The 24,254-nt window shown below is 38.1% G+C and overlaps 1 protein-coding gene across 1 annotated transcript in view; it reads right to left on the bottom strand.

Annotated features, from left to right (window-relative positions):
• Positions 1–24,232, bottom strand: part of LOC140953914 (proteasome adapter and scaffold protein ECM29-like) — a 25,689-nt gene extending 1,457 nt beyond the window's left edge. Inside the window, exons 1-53 of the mRNA XM_073403290.1 lie at positions 24,178–24,232; positions 23,945–24,075; positions 23,687–23,776; positions 22,142–22,168; positions 21,489–21,607; positions 20,545–20,694; positions 20,248–20,425; positions 19,761–19,858; positions 19,254–19,295; positions 19,030–19,111; positions 18,527–18,646; positions 17,655–17,819; positions 17,417–17,466; positions 17,266–17,332; positions 16,756–16,878; positions 16,292–16,395; positions 15,709–15,847; positions 15,112–15,192; positions 14,414–14,543; positions 14,117–14,182; positions 13,636–13,739; positions 12,974–13,105; positions 12,362–12,545; positions 11,556–11,672; positions 11,227–11,318; positions 10,713–10,814; positions 10,271–10,474; positions 10,004–10,063; positions 9,505–9,559; positions 8,650–8,764; positions 8,255–8,311; positions 7,969–8,086; positions 7,608–7,696; positions 7,210–7,291; positions 6,701–6,780; positions 6,424–6,529; positions 6,270–6,317; positions 6,002–6,123; positions 5,305–5,338; positions 5,113–5,187; positions 4,637–4,690; positions 4,472–4,531; positions 4,300–4,389; positions 4,132–4,198; positions 3,774–3,865; positions 3,456–3,522; positions 3,234–3,374; positions 2,697–2,759; positions 2,271–2,399; positions 1,920–2,002; positions 1,769–1,812; positions 1,454–1,502; positions 715–861 (exon numbers count right to left, since the gene is read on the bottom strand). Coding sequence (XP_073259391.1) covers positions 715–861; positions 1,454–1,502; positions 1,769–1,812; positions 1,920–2,002; positions 2,271–2,399; positions 2,697–2,759; positions 3,234–3,374; positions 3,456–3,522; positions 3,774–3,865; positions 4,132–4,198; positions 4,300–4,389; positions 4,472–4,531; positions 4,637–4,690; positions 5,113–5,187; positions 5,305–5,338; positions 6,002–6,123; positions 6,270–6,317; positions 6,424–6,529; positions 6,701–6,780; positions 7,210–7,291; positions 7,608–7,696; positions 7,969–8,086; positions 8,255–8,311; positions 8,650–8,764; positions 9,505–9,559; positions 10,004–10,063; positions 10,271–10,474; positions 10,713–10,814; positions 11,227–11,318; positions 11,556–11,672; positions 12,362–12,545; positions 12,974–13,105; positions 13,636–13,739; positions 14,117–14,182; positions 14,414–14,543; positions 15,112–15,192; positions 15,709–15,847; positions 16,292–16,395; positions 16,756–16,878; positions 17,266–17,332; positions 17,417–17,466; positions 17,655–17,819; positions 18,527–18,646; positions 19,030–19,111; positions 19,254–19,295; positions 19,761–19,858; positions 20,248–20,425; positions 20,545–20,694; positions 21,489–21,607; positions 22,142–22,168; positions 23,687–23,776; positions 23,945–24,075; positions 24,178–24,205 — 5,052 coding nt within the window. The 5' untranslated portion in view covers positions 24,206–24,232. The remainder of the gene's footprint in view (positions 1–714; positions 862–1,453; positions 1,503–1,768; positions 1,813–1,919; positions 2,003–2,270; positions 2,400–2,696; positions 2,760–3,233; positions 3,375–3,455; positions 3,523–3,773; positions 3,866–4,131; positions 4,199–4,299; positions 4,390–4,471; positions 4,532–4,636; positions 4,691–5,112; positions 5,188–5,304; positions 5,339–6,001; positions 6,124–6,269; positions 6,318–6,423; positions 6,530–6,700; positions 6,781–7,209; positions 7,292–7,607; positions 7,697–7,968; positions 8,087–8,254; positions 8,312–8,649; positions 8,765–9,504; positions 9,560–10,003; positions 10,064–10,270; positions 10,475–10,712; positions 10,815–11,226; positions 11,319–11,555; positions 11,673–12,361; positions 12,546–12,973; positions 13,106–13,635; positions 13,740–14,116; positions 14,183–14,413; positions 14,544–15,111; positions 15,193–15,708; positions 15,848–16,291; positions 16,396–16,755; positions 16,879–17,265; positions 17,333–17,416; positions 17,467–17,654; positions 17,820–18,526; positions 18,647–19,029; positions 19,112–19,253; positions 19,296–19,760; positions 19,859–20,247; positions 20,426–20,544; positions 20,695–21,488; positions 21,608–22,141; positions 22,169–23,686; positions 23,777–23,944; positions 24,076–24,177) is intronic.
• Positions 24,233–24,254: the final 22 nt, after the last annotated feature.

Here is a 24,254-nt window from a genome sequence, read left to right as displayed (position 1 = left end):
TTTGCGTTTCAAAATCGATTGGGCTAGCCTTATAGCTGGAAGGAAATTTGCCGTTTTTGCTTTGTTTTACTTTGTATTTGAGGGCAATTTCCAAGCCCTCGGGGGGCTTATATTTGGAGGGGCGATGTAACGGAGGGTTTTTTTGCGTTACGAGATTGGGGTGCTTATATTTGGAGGTGCTTATACATGGAGGGGCTTATTTTCGGAATTTTATTGTATATAGCACGGTAGGAACACAAAGCAAAGAGCCAGTCTTAAAGATAGAACTAACTGAACTATAGAATGTAATATTTGGGTGTTCTTGTTAAATACAAATTTCTCACGCAAACTCACTTTATTTCAGAAAAAAAATGCACTTTTTTTTCAATTAAATTCAAAGGCGAGTGGATCGTAAAAAAGAGGTCAGCTTGAGGTTAAGAAAAATAAATGGTACGTGGTACGAGCATCTGGAGGGACAAAGTAACTTAAGGTGATGTTACACGGGACGATTCGCAACGACGATTTTTAGCGCAACACAGCGTTGCAACGCTGGAAAAATGTTGTAACCATTCGAAACAATGTTGCAATGCTGTTTTACGCTAAAAATCGTCGATGCGAATCGCCTCGTTTAACATCACCTTTAAACAATGAAGATACGTTGCTCCGGAGAAAATAGCGCATGCAAAGGTTTAATTTGGCACACAAAACGTTAATTGAAGAAAACAAGAAACTCACCGGGGCAATGATAGGAAAGAGGAGCTCTGATAGTTGCTGAAATCTGTCAATAGAATACTCCTGAACGATTTCTCCAAAGCATTTTAATGCAGCCATTTTGTATGTGGGGTTTTCTTTCCTGCATTCCTTGTATATCGAGTCCAATACCTGAAGTAAGGAGACAAATTCATCTTTTCTTTCTTGTTGACATCTACTTTATCCTATTTACTTATCAACCAAGTAAAAGAAAATAGAAAAAAAGGCCCTTGAAGGAAAGTGCACCTTTCGGGCCTTCATTATAGAAAAAGAGAATGCGTGGTAACTAACGAGACGCCGATCAAGTTTGTCCCACAGAGCGGGTTCTCTTCAGCAAGGTATTCAAACAGGGGTCAGTAACTCCATGCTTTGGAGTTACCCTACAATGAAAAAGCATTTTATCCAAGAGAGATAGGGTAGCAATATTTAGTTTGCCGTACCATGCAGGTTCAACTCTCAATGTGTAGGCCACATTTGACATGCATGACTCTGAACCTAACCAGGATTAAGCCACTTTAATGAAGACGAAGGTATGAAGGAATGGTGAGGGAAGAGGTATATTTCTTAGTCAGCGTTATCGAGTTGCTGATGAAGTACTCAGATCTACAAAGGATAAATCAGACATTTCCAAGAGGCGCAATCAGTCTTGTTATAAACAACCCTTTCATACTGAGCAATTTATATCCTTTGATTACGCTATCGACCTTTCTGTCTTTTGACTTACTTTTGAAATATCAGGATCCACTTTAGGTGAGGACTCCTCCATGGGTTTCCTAACAAAATAAACGCTTGTTAAACACTCTGACCCGTATCATAACGCTTAAGCAATCTGAATAGGCATCTTATTTCTCCCCGTCTGTCTGTGCATGTTTCATTAGAAATGAGGTGGGAATAATAGAGACCATTTAGGTATGATCTTAGGTTTGTGCTTCTGTGCCTTAAGCTACAATGAGTGGCTTTAATGTCTTAGGATATGGATGAGCTCTTCGGGATGACAACTCAAATTAACGCTAGTTGAAACATGTAATACCTAACATACCTGCATTTTATACAAACACAAGAAACTGCAGATAATAAGGATTCCTGAAAGAGATAATAATTTCACGACTTGTCAAGAGTGAAAAACAGCCAGAGTTATTGACAAAAATGAAAAGAAAAAGAGCAGGAAAGACTGTTATCAAAGCCCATACTTTTCCAGTCCAAGTCCTGCCAGCCAATCCGCTGACCAAAGCACCAAGCAACTGACCAAGGTAAGGTTGGGAAAGAGAGTTTCCTGAGCACAGAAAGGAAGGAGTGTTAACAGAAAAAAACAAAAAAGCTAACAAAATGAACGACAGAATAAACAACATCCCTGATGTCTCAAAACTCACGAAGTAAGATGAAAACATTGAGTCTGTGGGCGAAATTTCCCTTCAAGAATTCTTTCGCTATCTTCCAGAGAGAGTTTTCGAAAACTTTCATCCACCAATAAAGGTATTAAATGTTAGTTTTAGCATGGCTTTAACTAAAAAAAAGGAGACCTTTTAAATTAACAATCTTACCAAGCTTCAGCGCTATGGCCGATATTGTCACAGCAGCCTGCGCCTTAGTTGTCCATGACTGTGACGTCAGCGCAGAACACGTGATCGAGACTATTTCATCTGAGTAAAGTCTTATGCCTGCCTCGGTACCTGAAACGATATGCACGTGATAAATAAAAAAAACTACAAACACATGATCATGGCAACGCTGCAAGACCTGCAGTGAGCCAGACCCACCCCACCCTGGTAAGGTGGCTCTGAACACTCTCCGGAGTTGCTTGTTACAAGGCCCATCTCCCCGCCGACCACGTAGAGAATCCTTCATCATTGTGTGCCACTTGCTATCCTTGTTTCTAAGGGAGCAACTCAGTCATTATACATTTGTATTCGCATCTGAGCCATTTAATCGTCCCAAGACAATAGAAAATAATAACATATCCTGGTTACCTGGTGTATTTTCCAGCCAAATTTCTTCCCATAGTGACTCATTAGAAGACGTGCTGTTATTTCCTGTAAAGATAACCACACCTTACACCAGTCTACACTGAAATTTGATGAAGTTCAAACTATGCACCTTCTGCTTTTGTTCCACCACCCTACTCTTTCTTGTTGGGGCAAAACTCTCTTGACAAGTTCAATTCACCAATAAGATGGAAGACTTATTTATTATGGGTTGCAAGGACAACGTTTCCTTGCTTTGAGTCTGTTAAATGTATCGGCTTTGATTTGTTAAATGAAAAATATCTTTTTGTATCTTTGATTGAGAGTTCGTGCAGCACTTCCCAGTTTTCCAAACTTTTACGTTCATTTTCGTTAAATTAATGACGAAAAGATTGCGTTCTTACTCGAGTCAATTTCTCATACAAGCAGAAGTAGCCCGAGGAAGAAATTTAAGACAGCAGCTGATCCAAATGTTACAATACGTGGCGCTAGCCAGCCTTTGTTAACATGATTTTATCACTGACAATGACTAGCCAATGTTACCTCCATCTGTCGATTCCTTCATTCCGTGCATAGCAAAGAAAACCGCTGGCAAAGCTTTAGCTGCGTGACGCTTCATTACATCCGGGGAATATCGCGACACGGCCTGTAGGGTAAGACCGCAGGCTAAGCGCAGGCCTTTGTCTGAAAGAAAATTAAGTCGTGTATTAGAGCATTAGATAGGCGAGATGAAACAATTTCTTCAATTCAAGCAGTAAATGTTACCTTCTTTTTCAAAGTACCAGTTCTTTATTTTATCAATAGCTTTCTCTACGCTACTGTCCTTTGCGACCTGAAAAGCGATCAATTCATCAATTAGTCATATCTATGGTAGCCTCCCCGCAGACGTCCTTTGGGGTTCGTTTGTCACGCATTCATTTCTATTTTGAATGCGTGACAAACGAACCCCAAAGGACGTCTGCGGGGAGGCTATATCTATGGCGCTACGTGCACAATAGTTATAAAATTCATGTAAGGAATGAGATTGAATGAAACAAGTTTGAACGTGTTTGTTTCTTATGTGAACACACTGTATGATGTTACCTTGACCAAATGTCCAATAGCAGTGGCGTAGGATTTCCTGACAGAAGCGCTACGATCACTTAATCCTGACAGCAATGCATTTAGAAGCTTTCCTGTTGGTTAAAAAACGAGGAAAAATATTATTGTATTAATATACTCATTCATGTAAAATGGCCAAATGGTTAGCAAGTTCAACATGCGGCAGTTATAATTTAGATGGGGAGAAACGCGAAAAAGAATAATTCAGTTATATATTTAAGCTCAACAAATGTACTTTTCGTACCAATTTTGTTCGTTCACATTCATTAGTAACCGTCTTTTCGTTCCAACTGGACAGACCATAATAAGGTACAGAAACTGCTCGTAAAAGGAGTCTTACCAGCAAATGGCGTCAAATCTTGAGAACACTGCATAGTCAGGGAAACAACAAAACCAGCACTCCCTGCCTAAAAAACATTATAATCGCGTTACTCATTTTTTTAAAATTTTCTCATCTCTCTTATCCCTCAGCAATCCACTGTCATAAAAATTAACGAAATGAGGTTACCTTTGTTCCCAGTCCTATGCCGGTTCGCAACAGATCGGAAAGCCTGGGAACGAGTTCTGGCAGGACTGTACTGTCAACATATTGAACACACTAAAACAGAACAGATAAGTATCAAAACGAGTTACAAACCGCACATATAAAGCTGACATTTAACAATAATGTTAATATTCACCATGTTGATGGTTTCCATCATGGGAGACATTTTGGAAGCAGCAATTCTGACGCCTTCAAGCTAAGAACCGGAAAAAAAAAAGAAAAAGGCATTGGCATTTTCAGAAAAGTAGCGAGGTAAAACCAACAGAAATAATAAGAACATAACACGAGCCAAAAAGCCCACCTTCTCTTGAACTTCCTCACTTTTATGTAACTGAAGACTTAAATAGTTCATTGACTGTTGAAAAAGCGATCAAAAACACAGCGTTTGTACCTTGCGTTAAATAAAAATGTTTCTGGAAAATATATTGTGACTAGTATTTGCACGAAATGAATCTACAAAAGATTGTGACCCAATAAACTAGATATTCTTTGCACAATTAAGTTATAAAACTTGAAACTTGACAAAGAATTTCTGATGATTCTTTCAATCTTTAGTCACCCAGCGAATTTTTAATGTTTGATGGATACTATTTAAAACAGTGTGCACAAACAGAGGAAAACTGCATTGCAAAGTTTAACAATTTCCCTTCAGCGTTTGCAATAAACTGTCATTAGTCTGTCATTAATACTTTGTCTTCCATGCGTGACATATTAATTCCTACTAGTCTGCCTGGTAGCGCTTAGCGCGCTCAAATGAAAACTGAAACACGCTCAAACCTGATTTTCCAAGCCACTCAGAGATTCTAAAAGAGCTATCACCAACAACGGTATATGAGGCTTTAGCAATGCACCCTGAGGAAACAATCACAGCACTGATAAGTAAAGCGCCAGTACGATAAATAACGACACAAATAATTAGCAACACTATACCTTCTGAAGAAAGAAAATAATATAAAAACAACAACGTACCGCGTTTTTGCTGATCTTCACTATTGTAGATAAGCTGTCGATAACGAAAAAATATTTAATTTGTTAGATGATTGTCTTCTAATGTTTCCTTCTGCAACTTTAAAGGTGCTCAAAAGGATCCACTATCGTCCAATTTTGTTGGATCTAGTAATGTTGCATATTGTTAAGTGTTGTTACGTATGAGGAGTTCAAACGAATCCAAAACAGTCCAACACTCGGCCATGTGGTTGTACAAGTATTAACACGAGGAATACATTGCTTCCCGAGCACAACATATGCATGGCAACATGATACGTCAAACAATAGATCCTACTAATCAGGCACAGTGATAAGGGCGTTGGCCATTTTTCCATCGTCGGGAAGATTAATCTTATTTTAATTACAAGAACAATACAATAAGCCTAAGGTTACGATAAAAGTGTATTGCCTTGCATGTTAAAATGAGAATACACCGAGGTTAATATATGAGATTAAAAGAAACATCCTCCTAACGTTTATCTGTTTCTAGTCCCAAAACGATTAGATAGTTCTCTCCCATAGCATTTCATATTTCATGATGGATCATTTTGTGTGTTTAAATTACGTTGGTGTCTCAAAAAAGGTAGTTATTTCAACGAGAATACAAGCTAAGGTAAGGTGAAGGGTGAACTGATTTAAAAGAACTTAAGTGGTTAAATGAAAATTTTCTAACTCATACCTGATAGCTCTAACTTCCTCGGCTTTACTTCCAACTCCTTTATGAAGTAACGTCGGTAGAACTAACGCGATAGCCTTTTCACCTAATTTGCCCTGATTCACATCACAAACACGAATGGAAACCTAGGCAGACAACATACCGTGGTTTAAAACGTCGCTGTTTACAGATCTAGCAAAATGAAATCACTCTATATGCTGTGTTCCAAAACTATGGGGACAAAGCCAAAAGGCGTCTCATATACCAGACATTAAAAAATTTTAACCCATACCTTACTTAATGTCCTACAAGCCACTTCAGCTGCTTGTCTTACAGTTTCCTGAAATAAATATTATAGTACGTTAAAAAAGGTTTGGAAAACATAAAATGTTAAAAAATATTAGCAAGATACTATCATGTCTTCGCTACAACAAACGTCAACAAACCTTTATGTCATCACGTGTTCTGAAACATAGTTCCCAAAGTCTGGGGATTGATTCAAGCATGTCATCTACGGATCGACCGCTGAGAAGATCGCTCAGAGCCATGCAACTATGAAAAGAAAGGCAATGAAAGATAGGACTGAGTCAACAATTGAAGCAAAAAAATCAATCTCTTCCCCAGGGCTTTTCCCAGTCAGAAAAGGAGAGGGACGCTGGGGACGAGATTGCAGAAGAATTTGGCCCTTCACTTACAGACGAACCTTAAAAGTTCCATTTTTACCTGGACTGGCGCACTCGCCATAGGTTGCTTTCTAAACTGGTCATCAAGTCTTGAAGTATTTCATTCACATATTTATCGACCTAAAAAGTATAGGGATAAAAGAACAAGTTACGAACGCAATGACATGTGAAAGACAAACACTACGTAGGCAAGCATCTGTGCAAAAAAGTTGCCCGATATGTTTAAACATAAAAGAATGAAATATCTTGAGCGATTTTGAGCTGTTTTACATCAGTGTTTACAACCGCGTATGTTGTTCATTCTACTGCGAAGATCATGTTCACTTTCATATCTTTATCCGTAGTTCAAAATATGATTCCAACATTTCATATATTAATTTTCAATTCAGTGATATGTGGTTGAAGACCTTTGGGTTGCAAAAAGTCCTCCAGATGACATCAAATGATCTTGGGAGTCATCTCGTATTTTTTTGATGAACCGCTTTAGTAGCTTTGAGGTACATTTGTCAGTACTAGTTCCTCTTAACAAAGTTTTATTTAAAAACACACCGTTTTCTTTGTCTCTGGCACAAGGGCCGCCCAGATGCTGGCCATAGCTTGCTGTATCTTCACATTAGGATCGTATTGATACCTGGTAATTTAACAGTACGAATGTCGTTAGACATCTTGCAATTGGCTGGTTTTGAATTGCCTCCCACCATTCCAACCGCCACTCTACAGGGAAAATGGTTACAAGCTTTCGCGGCAAAGATTTCTGATCATTCGGGAGGCCAATATACTTGAGAAGTCTTTTAGTAAATATTGACTCATTAGTTAACTGACATCATCGCAATACTTCATTTCACAAAGGTCTGGAAGTGGTGTGTGTCGAAGCGTTAACGAACTGTCGTCCTTTACTGATTTGATGTTTGATCATTACAAGACTGGGCTGGTTTTTAATAATTTACCTGAATAGCTTTGGAATGATTTTGGGAAGGTAGGGTTCCAGCTGCTCCCTGGAGTGAGCTGCTATAGATGAGAATCCAAAAGCTGCACCCTAAAACAAAGGAGACCAAGAAATAAAACAGTTCAAACAAAAAGCGCTGCTTATTGCAGTTACCCAGCCATACTACAATCGAACCTCCATCTGCGACCGACCTCTCGCAAGCAACCACATCCCATAAGCGACCACTAAATCTTTGTATTTTGGATGGTCGTTTACGGAAGGCTCGACTTTACTTAAACCCGAATCCTGTGCCAAAAAGTACGACTGTTGTCTACAGCACCACTAATGTAAAGAAAAGACTGTCATTAGAATGTGGCAGATACCTTACGCGAGTTCCAAAGAGCATTGTGATTTGCCAGATGCATAAACTTGTAAACCAGATCTGGTTGGTTAAGATCACTAGCAATAGAACACAGCTCCTTGTACGTTGATAGTCCACCCCTACGACATTCAGCAAAATGAAAAAACAAACGGCGATGACGTAAGGATGAAAACAGAATAATTTTTGTGATTAAGAGAGCATTTAATAAACTGTTTACCTAAATGACCAAAAGGCTAACGATAAAAGAAAAGAATTTGGAGACATCTGACTGTAATACATGCACCTACCGCTCAAAAGCTCCTTCTTCAAAGATCTTGGTCTCACCAGTAACAGGCTGGTTACGTCTGAAAAAAAAAATGGTGAAAGACTTATGATATTTATTGGCTCAAATTACTTTATTAAAGCCACAAACTAGCAGCAAATGTCAAATGGAATGTCCACCACAAAACCTTTAAGTAAACCAAGCAAATAGGAGCAAAAAAGGTTTAGATAAAAAACTTCCTTCACAAAGTCAGAAATCAATGGCTTTTCCGACTGTCAAAGTCAAGGATTTGATCCATGCATTGAAACGTTAGCCCCAACAGTCGTTTGATTTCCAAGAATAACAAACATTGGCAGAAGAATAAACTGTTCAGAATCGGTACTTAAGAAGTACTTTCCGCTCAACGTTCGGTTGATTTACCTTCTGCCAGTTGCCAGTGTATCGACCAATAATGACACAAGTTCTTGCTTATTTTCCTCTCCACCGTGCTCATACACAAGACCAAGGCCCTTAGAAGCAACTTCTTGGGTAAGATCTGGATTACACAAAAACAAATATTTGTCTACTGAAACACCTAATCTTTATACTCCCTTTCCTAAGTTAACAACCGACTTAATATCATGAAACAGGGAAGGTATAAAATTCTTTGTTGATTATGCAGCGTACAAAGAAAGTAATGTCCGATAGCATGGGGCTAGTGGATTTTGCTATCGGGCTAGTACATTCTGTTTTTAACTGGCCCGACAGGCAAGTTAAGTTTTTTGAGGAATTTAAATTACAGAAGTACCGTGAAATCAATCGGCTCATCAAAACGTTTTTGGGACTAGTTGAAATGATGTTTTAAATGTTAGCTTCAGCTGGCCCAAATGGTAAGCTGTAAAAATAACTTTCTTTGCACCCTGTTATGGTACAAAACTATACCCAATGTCCCAAGATAGTGAGAAACTTATAATATTAACAATTTCTCCCTGTACCCAGTTGATGATATCTGCCAGGGAGGGGAGGGATAGACCACGTGGTACATGGAGTATATGGGAACCTAGAGAGTGGACAATGTAAACGATTCTGTGTACTGAAAGACACAGTCTCTAGATCTGAGCAAAAACCACAAACTTCAAACCAACTGCTAACAGAACCCTCTCCGTCTTTGCTGATAAAAAAGAAGCAAACGTTGGGAAGAACGCCATCATGACTAGTTAGTTTTCTAGCATTGAACAGAGGTACAGATCTAAAGAGTCCTAGTGCTCTTAAACAGAAAATTTATTTAGCTCGTACCATCTGTTTCCGACAACATGTTCATGAAGACCATCTGAATTTCTTTGAGGTTTGCCTAAAGAAAAAGTTGTCAAACTGTCAAATAAGTTCCTATTCATCGACGGTGAGAACTGTTAAAAACTGACAAGGTTTCAAGTTTCTTAAACATTACAAGGCGAGCTAAACTTCAACGTTTGTGGAGAAAAGGAAACTTTTTCCCAAGCAACAAAGTGACTTCAAGCCCCTGCGATCAATTTCATTGCCAAAAAAATACTCTTGTCCAAAAAATTTGGTTTTGCGTTGAAATTGACTGGAGCTTATAAGCTGAATAATCCTCTCTCCCGCTGGCTAAAACATTAGACGAAAGTGTCAGGTATCCTAAAAGATTAAACTTAAATTTTAGCAATTGATTCTCCCTGTATTTTTATGGAACCGTTTTCTTTTAACTGTATTAAATTAAACGGTCATAAGAGTGTATTTGATATATTAATGAATAACAAAGCAACAAATTTGACTAAACCTGAACAACATTGTGATTTCCAGAATACTTTACGAGAGACAACAACCAGATGCATGAAGCCTTTTGAGAAAAGAAAGAAATACATAAGACACCACGAACAAAAAATACCATAGAGCACAATTCACTCAAAGATTTCGTTCTGTTGTATGGTAGCACTTGTTTTTAAGAAACGAAATTTCGAATTTTTTGGCGAGTTTGACTTTGGCCGCAATGAAGAATGAAACAACAAAAAGAACAATCAATTTAGACAAAGACGATTTTACCAACCTGCCTAACATATGGGGCTGTGTTAGTGGCATACTTCTTGATAATCATGTCAATCAATTCTTGCATGGTTCCTTTCACCTCTTCACAGTCAGTGCTTTGAAGTTGTTCCACTGCCCACGGATCACGTGCAACTTCCGATGCTCGACCTGCTCCTGCGCATGATAAGGCCTCCCCAACTGTGAACTGAAGCTCAACTTGACGAATCTGAGGACAGCCACATAACAAACGTATCCGGTTTAAAAAAGCACAAAAAATGATTAGCTATCATGTCTGATTGACAACAATATTGAAAGGCAACTGTAACTAAAGACGGAAAGAGCTACAACCCGTAGACAAACACCAATAACAACATTAATACACATATCGTTTCCCTTTGGATTTTTTTATTTCCTTGGTTTCCAAAAGGCTGGAAAGACATGAAACAAAAGTAGGTCGTCATTACCTTAGAGGCTTCACACAATCCATCAATAAGCTTTTTATGATGTGGGAATTTCTCATCTCCAACCAAAAGAAACCCGAGGGCATGAGTAGCATTCTCCTTCACCTACCAAATAAAAAAGAACAGTTCACTACACGACAGCGATGTAACTAAACCAACGTGAACAATTGGATATGCAGACTAAATACAGAAGTTGCACAGTTGTATAGGTGAAGTTTGCCTTTTTATAAAGAAGTTTATCTGGATAGTTTTCTCCCAATCGCACAAAAGGCTTTAATTCTGAAGCTACTATACTACTTTTAAAAACCTTTCATGTTTAAAACGAAGCGGGGCAGAGAGGCATAGCTAATGTTTCTTTTGTGTGAAGAACCAAATACAATGCAGTGTTCAGACAACTTGCTTTAACAAAACCCATTGTTATGCTTATTACTATTACTATCATTTTCATCCTATTACTACACTAACACACCCGTCATATCAAAATTAGGACTGAGACCCAAAACAATCATGTACATACCTTATTCTCTTTAGTCTTTTGCAGAGTATCGAGTAGCTTATCTACCACAGTTAACTTGCTGATACTTTCATCCTCCACAGGCGTTGTATTCTCTGACGATAACAAAAGCACAAAAAAGTCACTTAACAACAAAATACGGTATTTATAACTACGGGCGTGAACTAGTGTTCGGGCAGCAAAAAAACGGGTTAATAAGTTGTTTGGGCTTTCCGATTCATTCCACCTTTTTGGGAGTTTCGATTCCTATTTCAAAGCATAAAACTGCTTCAAACTACTCTTTTGTCATATTCTTTAATCCGACAACAACCCGGGAGGGGGACGTTACAAACCTTGTTCCATTGTCTCTACTCCTGCAGGGAGAGGAAGTGGTCCATTACGTCCAATCTCAGCGATGGAGTTACAAGCTGAACAAGTTATTAATGCATTTCGACTGCTGATAAGTCTAACTGAAAAAGAAAGACAGTTTTTTAAACAAGGCGCAATCGGCAAACTTTAAGGACTAGAAAAAAAGGAATTACAGCTGCTTTTCAATGGTATGAAAAACATGGCCTGTGTCTCTCAGCTAGACACCCAGGGATGTCGCGAAAACACGACACGCGTGACCTCTACTCCCCCCAGCCCCCGCGTGTCAGTTTTTGCACAAGCTTTAGACTACGAACAATCTCTCTTTTTTCTGTAGTCCGTCGAGCAAAACGCGAGACACGCAAATGGCCACGCGCATGACTGATGGCTCTCACTAAATCTCAAGAAAAAGAGAGACTGCTCGCAGTCTACACAAGCTTTCACGATCTCTGCAAATTAGGAACCTTGAACAGGAGGGAAAAAACAGTGGCTCTTACATGCCCGAAGAAAGCCTAATTGTAAAAAAGGAAAAACCAGAGAACTCATACTACTTTCACGCTTAGCCTGTGCTCGGCTCTCGGTGATTGCAGACGCGCGAAAAATTTAAAAAGAGGGCGAGAAGTAAAAGAGCGAACCAGCGTCCCTCCCCAGCCTCCACGCGGTTTTGGCGTTCCGCCTTCAACACTATCTCGGAGCCTGGAACTGGCTATTTCACACTGTACCTTTCCTTTTCTTCATATCATAACATTACTATTGTAGGGGAAAAGGAACACTCTTAATCTAAGTGTCTAACCTATTCTTTCTACACTTTGCCTGAGAAGGTCCATGCATCTAATGGCGGTGTCTGCAGATCCTTCGATTTCCATGTCTTCCACCAACATTTCACCTCTGTTAACAGCTTTTAGTCCTTCTTCATACAGGTATCGTGCTATGATGAAGCCAAGCGTACTCACTGAACCAAGTTGCATCTCAGATTGCTACAAATAACCAGTATATGTTGGATTTAGTCCAAAAATTGCCCAAAAAAGGAAAATAATCACCATCACCGGGTATATTACGAGCGCAAAACTGGCGTCAAGATGTTTTGTCTTTCCCAGTTAGATACAATGTTAGATCCTGTCAGCCACAAAAATGGGTTCCCCAATCCAGATCACGTCTGAACGAGTTTTGACGTTTTGGTGTTTTTAACGGCAAAAGGTGACTGGAAAGATTATGACACACCTTTTGCATGCTTCATGCACAGTTCACATATATGTTTATCGATATCTTCAAATTGTCTTTTCATTTATTTTTCAGTTGAACACTATACAGCGCTATATTTAATTATTTCATGAAAACTTTCGTAAATAAAGATAGTCGCAAGTATCTTATAGTTATTCACAAAATCTATTTTAATAAACTTTACCTCGCTATCAAGATCTTTGTTGAGTTCTTTAATCACATTTAAAAACGAATTCTCGCCCATTGTGCACGTGACAACAGCTAGTAACTGACCAGCGTACTGTCGGGCATCTTCTCTACTTGAGAATGTAAAACTCTACAAAATAAAAGTTTGCGCTCAATTGGTGATTGGAAGTGGCCATATTTCGGAGACTACACAGAAAGATATCGCGACTTGGGCACCATCGGAATCAGCTAGATATGTCTGGAACGGTCTCCTCAAAGCGATTAATAGACCATGCAACTTTGTAGTAGGACACGTCCTAACGTTTAACCTGTTTCAAGGTTTCTACGCTGTGGCTAAAAAAAGAACGACAATCGCAAGCTAGTGGGCGCAGTAAAAGGTGGCTATAGTGTCAAAGCGTTCCCTCAAAGTTGTCCATACAGATGAGTTTCTCAGTAGTGCTAAAAAAAAGGTACTGTTCACGCAAACAGCTGCAAAACGTAATCCTAACTAAACGAAATCCTAAATGTGACCATTCAAATACTTTCCTTTCCAAGTGCTTTCCCGCGGTGCTATTTATTGTGCTGTAAATGGAATCTTAAAAATTGACTGTTCAAATGAAAACTCTACATCAGTTTTTGTGACTTTGCTTGTATTCCCGTTTCTCAAAAAAAATAACTTGCCTTGATCCAATCAAGTTTTTCATGAAATATTCCAGCTAACAGTTTGGGTGCCACTGCAATGACTTGAAGAAGACAGCAAAGAGCGACGGCATGAAGATCAGCCCCTAAAAGAAAAGCAACGATTATCATGAAAAGCCAGCGATTTCGACAAAGTTAGGCGAGAAATCGTGCGCCGGGGAAATGTTTTATTGATTAGCTACAGGAGCAAGTCGTTATATCTGCGTTTATATATTTGCGCAACACAAATTGAGGGGACAAGTTGCGTTGCACACAAGTTCAACATGTTTAACTTCATATTACAAAAAAATGTCTATTTTTCAGACTACGCTAAAATATCGCCATCTTGTTGGCTTAACCCTTCACTTGTTCAGCTGTGTATACAGTTAGCCAGGATGGAACTTTTTTTCAGTTTTCCTCAAACTCAATGATATGATACTGTAAGCGTGTTCAAGAAGTTGAGTTACAACGACTCGCTACTTACCTCCAATGGGCTGAAGTGCTTGTCTTGAAAGCTCAATATATTTTCCCATTGTACTTGATGAAAAATCTAAAATTCAAAACGTTAAAAATGCCTTTGAGTCTTAAAATTCAAAAAATGGGCGTAATTTTACACCAACTAACTAATAACGAGGAGGAACAACTCGCTCTGCAAAGATTGGTTTCAATTTTTCTCGTATTGAGCATGTTGCTTCTTTATTCAGCTTTGTTTGCTTCTCTTCTACTCTCTTTAGTCCAAGAGTCTTGTTCTCTGGTAACAGATTAAAGTGATCACACGCACCTTTCGAGTCAGGACCCATTAACAGTTTTTTCACATATTTAGCGACAGAAGGAAGAATACAGTTTTTGACTCTGTCCTCCTCAGTTACTCCTGCTGCGTGTTCCAGACATCTTTGCAAATATAAAAGAACCTGATACAAGCAACAAAGAAAATGTCAAGTGGGGGCATTGGCTTCAAGAGTAACCACGTCATCCCAAACAAGTTGTACGAGACAAAAAACTAGCTCTGTTTTCTCTGACAGCGTGCTCAACGTTTTATTTAAGACCTTCAGAACATTTAAAGTTTTAATAAAGCCTGTGGAGTAGAGCCTGAGTTCCATAACCTACAGTAGGTTGATCAGCCTTTTCAAGACCATATGGATCAATTAATATGCATACCTATCTTCTCAATAGCCTAAATACACGCGATATCCACCCGCGAGGAGAGGTGACACCCAAAAGGGAGGCATCCTCGCAGGAGGCGATTTCACCCATATTCGAGTACTTTTGCGTTCGCGCTAGTTCCCGAGGCAAAAACCGAGCGCTGATAGTCTAGACTAAGCACTACAGTTGGCATGTTCACGATACTGTTTAAGGGGGGTGGTGAGGTAATATGATTCAGCTTTCAGTTAGTTTACGCATGATCATCTTTGAAAAAAAGAGGAATAAAACGTCTCCATCATACTACTAAGATCACCCAACCCAAATAAATTTCCCTACCTGTGAAAATACAGGCGGATTAAAAGGTAGTGCTGTGGTACCGGCTGTGTAGCAATGTTTACCTCGCAGTCTTTGATGGCTCTAAAGTTAGATCAACAAGATATATTACATAACATTATTTTTAATAGTCCTTGCAATCCTTTTCCAAAACAGGTTCTCCAACAGTTATGTTAAAGTGATCTCATGATTAAAGGATGTTGTAAGTGTATGGAAAAGAGATTTTCCCGCTTTTATTCTGCTAGACTGTCGTGTTTATTATCCATAACCATGCTCTCTAATTATAGTCATTCGCATTTCATTCCATTTGAAAACAAAGCTCAGTCAAGAGGGTAACTTTACGTTATTGGTAAGAAGTATCATTTTTAATGCAATTAAATTACTATTTAAGCAGTCTTTCTTTGTTAAAAATTTAAACGTCAAATGTCTCGAAGTAATGTAAATGCTTTGCACAACAGAGTGGTGATCAGAAATAAAGACATGATCACAGAAGATGAATTTGCTTCCTATTTTATCACCTTCTAACCACCCCACTGCTTGTATAAGCGCTGCATTTGAGCAAGAAATGAGAATTTAAATTTTGATCATAGGGTTTGTTACCTTCTGAGACACAAATGACACCAACTCAGGAAAAGCAGGCAGAAGGATTTCCTCAGAGTTGTCATTATCGGCCAATTCTTTGTCATGAACTTGTGTTGCTCTTAATCCTTTTTTGGCTTCTTCCTTTACATCATCTTTTCTACAGTAAGAAAACGTACAGCAAAGACGGTGGTAAAGCTCTGAAATGTTTGCTTTGGCAGAGACATAGAAGTCTTCAAATGTAAGGAGCCAGTTAAGGACGAACTGTGAACAGTAGTTATGCTGCTATTGAACATGTCTTACTAGATTTAGCTGCCAATTAAAAAATTAAAAATACTGAAAACCTTTTACACTGTGGATGATCCAAAGGACCCGTGAACAATTCACTAAACTTGAAAAAAGTGGCTCTCTTTTAACGGTGTTGAATCTTAACTATTCTGGATTTCAGTAACTTTATTCCGTTTTTTGGTATAAAAGAAAAGGCTCATCATAGATCCCTGGGGAAAGAAACTTGTTGCCGATTAAGTAGTTCTCAATTATTGGCTTTTTATTTCATTAAAAGGATATTAATGTTACATGTATGATTGTTAAGGTGATGACTTACAGATCAGCCACAGCAAGCATACACACATATCGTGATGGTATGTGAGTTCGAGGAAACACAGCATTGGCAAACTGCACAGCAACAAGTCTCGCTTGGTGGGTATCCTTGCAGAAGAAAGGAGAAATTTATTATGACCACAAAATGAAGACAAATTTCTTACCACATCACTTGGCAACAGATGATCAAATTTCAAGAGAGACTTATCAGCAAAGTCTTTTGAAACTGTTCACTGTCACTGCATGTATAAACTGAGACAATCCTACAGAAACAAATAACTGTACTGTCTGTAGATACACTTGCTCTAAGCTTTTAACACAACTCAGTTCAACACAAAACAAGGCGCTTAGCCCACTCTACCAAAAGCATGTTCTTACGCTGCTGGTTAGAACATGATTTTTAATGGCAAGTCAGATCATTGGCTCTAGAAGTGATAAGTTGTTGTTGGTATTGTAAAAGGCAGGTACCTGCTGCACATAGTTAAGTATAAGTGCCTCTATGAGGGCTAAGATAGTACTATCAGTATTCTTGTAGGATGGGGCCATCATGGAGAGAGCTTCTTGGACTGCGAGGCGAGTGTCAGACTCTTCCTGAAAAAAAGGCATCATTATTAGGCCAGGATACCAGCGGAGCTTTCAATATGATGGAAGATAGAGTCAGAAGATCAAACACATCCTGAAATGTTCCACCTCCTCCTTGTCCTCACAGTAATATCTGCACCTGGGTGTTAGAGCAGGAAACAAAACATGATATCCATGGATCCCTTGACAGAGGGATAAATTAAAGATCTTGCATAACACTGCTTTAAAATACTTTTTATAAGAATCCTCAAAGAATGTTCAAGATTTTTGCTCAGGTCACAAGGCATTCATAAGCAAAACTTTTTAGTCCTAATAAATTACCATGAAAAGACATCTCAGTATAACATAAATGAAGCATAATAAATAACCACCTCATGGTAGCAGAGACATACCAACCTGGCAAAGAGCTTGAAAGAGCCTCTGAATAAGTGCAACATCTTTGCAGAAAAGCACAGGAATTCGCCTGATTGCAAAGTAAACATAGCATGAAAAGCAAATTTGGTTTTAAAACTTGATCCTAAAGATTGACAAAACTTTGAAAACTTACTTTGCCAGTTTTCCAATTGCTGTGTATGCCAACCTTCTTAGTTTTGGATCCTGTAAATGAACCAACATAGTCATATAAAAGCTTTACAAACCTTGTCTTTGAGTCAGATTGGGCATTTTGGGATTCTGCATGAGATACACACTGCAGAACATTTACTTTTTATTGTACAGTCATGATCTCAGAGCATGGAACAAACACAAAACACATTAAGAAACAGTGAGTTTTCTCTCTCTCAAACCTGTTTATCCTCACTGATAAGTTTAGTCATTCCATTAAGAAGTACAGGACCCATCATGGTGATAATCTTGTCCGAGCTCCACAAACACACATGGTGAACAAACTGAACAGCATACAGTCTCAGTTTGGCATTTGGCTCCTTTCCAAACAAACTGTCAAAAATTATCTGTTTAAAACAACAATAATGTAAGGAAAAGTAAACCAATGACAAATAAGTTTCTTGTACCATATGTTGTGGTGTTAAGTCAACATTACATCATTTATAAATGGCAGTGAATTATTTTTTCTTCTTTTTTTTCTTGTTTCTTGGATGTTCTGTCAGTTGTGACTTGATGCAATGTCATCTTTAGGGAAATCATTCAAATCTTCTGTTTTCTCTACAGCTTCCTAACACTTGTTTTTATTGTTTGTACACATACATATCAAGTTGTATTAATACTCAATTCACTTTGCAAGTTAAAAAAGAAAAACAATCAATATGAAAAAACTACAGCTTGCCATCAGAAAAAATTTCACAATCCACACTACCATTCAGAACAGGTCTGTGAAATAATTACCTCATCAAATGACAAGCAGTGGAAAGGCATAAAGGCCTTTGCCTTTAACCAATAGGTAACTGTTTAATCGAAAGTCAAATCTGAAATCCTTTAAGCCCCAGCAATATCCACATTCAAATTCTCCATACTGAGGTCTTTACATTTCATTGAAGAATTAGTTGAGAGAATTTGAAAAAAGATCAAAGCATTACCTCTTTGGTGATCATTATATCAATTCTCATAGCCTTTCCTACTGATTGTCCATTGATAATGTTATGAGAAAATTGATGTTGGTCACTCTTAAGACTTAAAAGGTTAAGCAATATGGCTTATGTACCTGCAGACAGGCAGGAAACTGATCAGCAGCTTTTCTTGACCTTAAAAGGTATGGATATATTCTCTGTTTCAATCGCACTCCAGCGGGAGTCCTCCGTTGATCAGGTGTCACTTCTGTTGCCTTTTGGGTTAAATAGCTATGTTAAAAAGGTATTAGCAACCTTTACCAGATAGATACATAATACAGTATATCAAAGTAAAACAATAGACTTCTCCGATTGTTGATACACAATAGCAAAGTTTCTGAGCACTGACCCCAACCTGACCCTATGCCCGAGTAATAATAATAATTAATAATATTAATAATATTATTATCATTAATAATAAAAATCCACCATGAGATTGTGGTACTCATGATGAAACTTAACTTCTCAGCACCCAGTAAAGTCACACTCCCCTTCGTCATCCACTTTCCACACTATGACCCTTCACAGTCTTGTGCACACACAAAATTCATTTATTTTATGGTCTTTGAAGATCATCATAAAAAATCAAAATCTGTACCTGCTGTGTTGATCCTGTAGTGGTTCCCTGAAAGATGCCAAACATCTTGCTTACAACCTTGGGATTCTCAAAGTCTGTGGATCTTTAAAGACAACAAAAGAACCCAATTAATTTTTAATTACAATCATTGAATCAGAACAATTAATTGAACAATAAAAGTAAGGATGGAACCCATAATGGAAACATCAAAAGTGGCTATGAGCAACATTGAAGATCACTCTCACCTGGCAATTCTCTTCAGTTCATAATCCCCTGTATCTGTTAAACTGTTGGCAAAAATTAGTTTGATACATCAGAACAAAGGAAAAAAACTATGTAAATAAACAAAATGCCTCAACAAAACCAAGATCAAATGCCATTAGGCAAACACATTCATTCGCTGTGCAAAAGCAATACAAAGTCAAAGACAATAGCAGTGGGAAAATAGAAAAAAGTTATTCCCGAATTTTCAGTAGCATCTGTCCTTCTTGATCACGGGATCACCTAGGACCCAAGCTGAAGGACTTTTGTGATTATGGCCAAGGTGATTCATGAACAAGACAGATGCTGTCGGAAATGTGAGAACCATTTTTTCTATAATTTTATCCATCACTGTTGACTAGAAGATTTTTTTGTTTAATTTATTGAATCAACTGTTAGTAATAATATTATTAAAATGACTCTTGTACAAGGTGCTGCTATTGATTTGCAATGCTAATTATTTAATATACAGCTGCTGTATTATAACATACCTATGTCTAGTGTCTCCAGTTGCAACAATGAAATGACAGAGAACATCAGTTGGCTCAAATAAATCAGAAGCCAGAAACTTGAGAACTCCAAGCTTTACCTGAAAAAAAAAAGAATAATAAAGTAAAATCAAATCGTTTCTTTGAGGCAGACTCTTCTGAAAAAAAATGAAGCCTGGAAAAGCTCCAAAGACTTCTGGTAAATGGCTAGATTCTCCATTTAGTTTGCCTGGATTAAGAGAAAAACTTGGTATTAGCTCAGGAGTCACTTGAGGCCTTGTCTTATCCACCCAAAAAGGCATTGAAATATTCTGTACACTAGAAAAATACAAAAAGCACCCCTTTCCCTTTCCAAAAGAGGAACACCCCAAAAAGGTGCTATGTTACAGGCAGCACTATAAAATTTGAAATATTTTTTGCTATTCGAGGCAATTCTAAAATTGTAGACAAATTCCAGAGTACATATATAATGTCTAATGCATATTATCACCTGTTCCAGTGTGTTAGGCTCCATTGGCGAGTCTGCAGTTACACGTTTTACCGCTGCTGTACTAAGCCCTGGAGGAGCTACAGACTGAGAAGTCATAGCTGAAGACTGGTCTGCTTCTGCTGTTGTGTTTGATCCTGAAGGTAAATCAGTTGGAGCTATTGGTTGCCTTGGTGTAGTGCTGTAAACAAAGTAATGAAAAGGATCAGATGAAACACAATTCAAAGTTTTGTGAAGACACACAGGCTTAATGTAAATGTAATGCTGAAACATAAAACACACCTTTAACATAAACTTTACCTGTATGGCATCAAGAGAACATCTAAAAGAAAATCCAATAATATCTGCATGACTTCTGGTTTCTCTGTGAACTCAAACATCTTTTGTCTGTCTTCTTTAGATTCAGGAATCTTAACTTGGCCTAAAATTGGCAAAACCAGCTGAAGAAGGCTAAAAATAAAGCAAAGATAAAAATTGGAAGATTTACTGTATCAGGAACCAGTTGTTTAAAGCAGGATTAAGATAACCCAAAATTAGTGTCAATCTTGAAAGTGGAGTGTCACATATCAGATAGGCATTGTGCCATAATTTGGTGCAGTTTGAACGCCTATTCGGCCCATCACGGAAGTAAATAAGTGGGAGTGAATACTGTAACACACTGAGTAAATATTCAAAAGCGAGGATTGGAATTTAGTGCACCAAGCCTTGATCTTATCCATACCCTGGGTACAGGGTTGTCATTAACAGCCGGGGCCCGGGGATTTTCCCCGGCTACTAAGAGAGTGGCTCCCGGCTACTTTTATTGGAAAATAGAAGAAAAATAGAACCAAAAGAAATCCCTAGCCGTTTGATTCCCCGCCTACTTGTTGTGTTTACCCGGCAACTTGAAATCTTAGTGACAACCCTGCTGGGTACCAGAGGTTTTTCTCGAGTGCGGCAGGAATTTTCAGTGTTGGCCGAAGGCCGACACATCTTCGGCCGTAGGTGGAAGCCACGAGTGGGAAAGCGCGGGTCACTATAAAGACTTGACAGAAAACAGAAATTGGGCTAGAAAAGTCTCTGGCACCCAGGGTATCTTATCCAAACTGCATGTACTGGCATGATGTTCGATGTACGTGAATGGCGTGTGCTACCCCACACCGTTGCTGTTCATACTACACAGATAGCTTTATGTGGTGCCACAAAAAGTTATCAGGTATAGCCTTAATATTGCATAAAAAGAGAGCCCATATTAATCAACTCACCAGTCTTGTTGAGGTGAGGGTTTTCCACTGACGCAGTTTATTAGCTGTGGTGCTAACTGCACTTGTCTGTCAATTGGCAGTCTGGGGAAACCCATTCTTAAGTATAAGATGGCAAAATTCTGTGAAACAAAGAATTATCAGTCTCTAGCTAGCATTACAGACAGGCTTATCACTTCAGACCTAGATAAAAAAAAAACTTAGACTATATATAATTTTTATGAAAAAATGTTTCTCTTAGGTCTTAAATAAGTGCAAAGTTTGGCTGAACCACAAGCTAGAGTCTCTTGATAGAGTCTCTTTCAGTTTTTCAAAGTTACATCTTCCAGTGGTTTGTTTGCATTTGACATTTGTTTCTAAACTTCCTAGTGCTTCCATTGATTCTGATGCTGAGTTCATTTAAAACTATGCAACTTAAAAACCAATCAAAAGATTACAATTATAAATATTATTTCTAGTATGCTACAACATTCATGATAGGTGAAGAAAGAAACCAAACTGTTAACTGCAAATACTGGCATCTCTTGTCACTTCCAGTAATGCAAGGGACTCCAAGAACCAGAAAGCTAATGGTTATCAGTTCTAAGTCTTTTGAGCAATACTTAAAGGAATTTGATTTTAATTTGTGTACAAATAAAAAATTATTATCTACTTACAGAAACAAAGGCAGGGACTGAAGAATCCTACAAGATGATGTTCAACACATTAAATGTTGGGTTAACAAGCAACTTATCCATTGACATTAATTGCCTCAATTAGATTTTGTAGTTTACATTGCATAATTCTCTGTTAAGATTTGCCAAAATTATTTTCTGCCTGGGTAGAGGGGGGAGGGGAAAACATTTCTTTAGTTTACAGAGTTTACACTCAGCAGTTATACCATAAGCAACTGAATCAGCGCAGATCAGAGGTCAATCCTGTCATTAGAAAGATACTACATGTAAGATCAGGGTTCAAAATAAAATCACAGCTTTTAGTCTGAATCTGTAGGTTTTTTTTGTCAAAGCTTATCTTTTCCCAGCTGTCAATAATCACTGTTTTTCACTTTCCGCGATTGCTTGTGTGTACTGCTACACTAATAACTTTAACCAAATCTGCCAAGAACCAATTGCCTAGCACGTGGCCAAAATTTTTTTGAATTGAAGTTTCACTGCCTTTCTTGAGAAAACTTGAAAATATTAAGTGATTTTGATAATATTTCGCACATAACAGATGCTTTGAACGGCCAAAATAAAACAAACCATCATGCTTCTTCACTCACAAACCAGGGCGGAGCACCAACATGGGAAATTCGTGAATACAAAACTGACTCTGATTTGAATAAGTGAAAAGGCTTCACAAACAATACAAAACAAGCTTTTGTGTGAAAGAAATCTTGATTACACGTGCAGAAACATAAAGGCAGTAACGCAACAGTCTGTCTCGACAAACTTGTATGTTTCATTCTTGAACAAATGCGTACGTTGAACAAGAATTCTCCTTTTCAACTTTTGCAGCACACTTTAAATTTCCAAACCTTTTTCTACTGTTTCTAAACATTTTAAAACTTTTCCAAAACATTTTTCAAACATTTCTTGGCTGCTTTATTGTCTGATATGGAATCACAACATTACAGCGACTTCGATTTTAGTTGACCAATCAAAGCATGACATTTTCTTTTTCTTCGGTAAAAAGGTGCCAGCAAGTGTGTTCAAAGTGCCGGCAGCTGGCTGCTATTTTGACCCTGAAAATGACTGCACAGAGAATAAGTCATGGGTGACTGGCAAGGGGTTTAAAACAAAGTGGTGAGATAACACCTGTAACTTGCGAGATCTTAAGGTTGTAAGATGTTGCTATCTCACCCTGGGTGCCAGAAGCTTTTCATGTGCAGTTTCCAGTTTCGGTAAATGTCTTTATAGTGACCCCCCCTAAATTTTGGACCCTGACTTTATAAAACTCCACCAGTTTTGGAATACATGAATACGTGTGAGTTCAGAAAAAAAGAAGGAAGAGGTGAGTTCCACACCAGCCCCTTCCCAATTTGCCAACATCATTTTGATGTAAATGTTGTGGTTCAATTTTGTCCTTGGTCTAATTTTTATTTTTCTTTGTTTTAAACTGATTATCATACATTACCATAGCCAAAAACAAAGGAAAATAAAAATTAAACCAAGGATAAAATTGAACCACAGCATAAATTAAAATCTTAAAATTAAACTCACTTGATATTGTGCAAATAGTGAATCGACTGGGAGTCGAATCTTTGGTCGGCTTTTTAAACGCTTGTTGAGATGGGTCAGCAAAGTCATCACCTAGATTCAGAAGAAATGAAGCTTTTATAAGCTTGAGTTTAAGATTAACCTTAAAGTGCTCCTGTGTCATCAATCAACAACTGTGTGATTCTTTATTTAATTAAAGACTAGTGATCGCAAATCTACCCATAAAGTTTACGAAAATATAATTACTGCCCTTTCATTCACCTTATTTTTGACCTCCTGGTGTGGACTTGCAACTTTTAGCAAAATGGGGCTCAAGAAATTCCCCACAGTTTTCTCAAGCTGGTCATCTGTTTCAGCTGATGCGATACGAAGAAAAACTCTCTCCAGTAGTTCTATAAATAACAAACATTGGCAACACATTCGTTGACTTCTGTTTATCATTTAACCGTGACTGGTGTAAAATTTATCGGTGAAATAGTAGCAAAATCACTTACCAAGTTCATCTTTCGCGCTGGCCGCCATGTTGAATTATCGCGTGCGTGTTCTTTTTTGTAAAACAGCTGACTCAGGG

This window comes from Porites lutea, chromosome 12 (assembly GCF_958299795.1).
Source record: "Porites lutea chromosome 12, jaPorLute2.1, whole genome shotgun sequence".
Taxonomy (NCBI): domain Eukaryota; kingdom Metazoa; phylum Cnidaria; class Anthozoa; order Scleractinia; family Poritidae; genus Porites; species Porites lutea.
The sequence above is the reverse complement of the archived record's forward strand: the minus strand, read 5'-3'. Positions and strand labels throughout refer to the sequence as shown.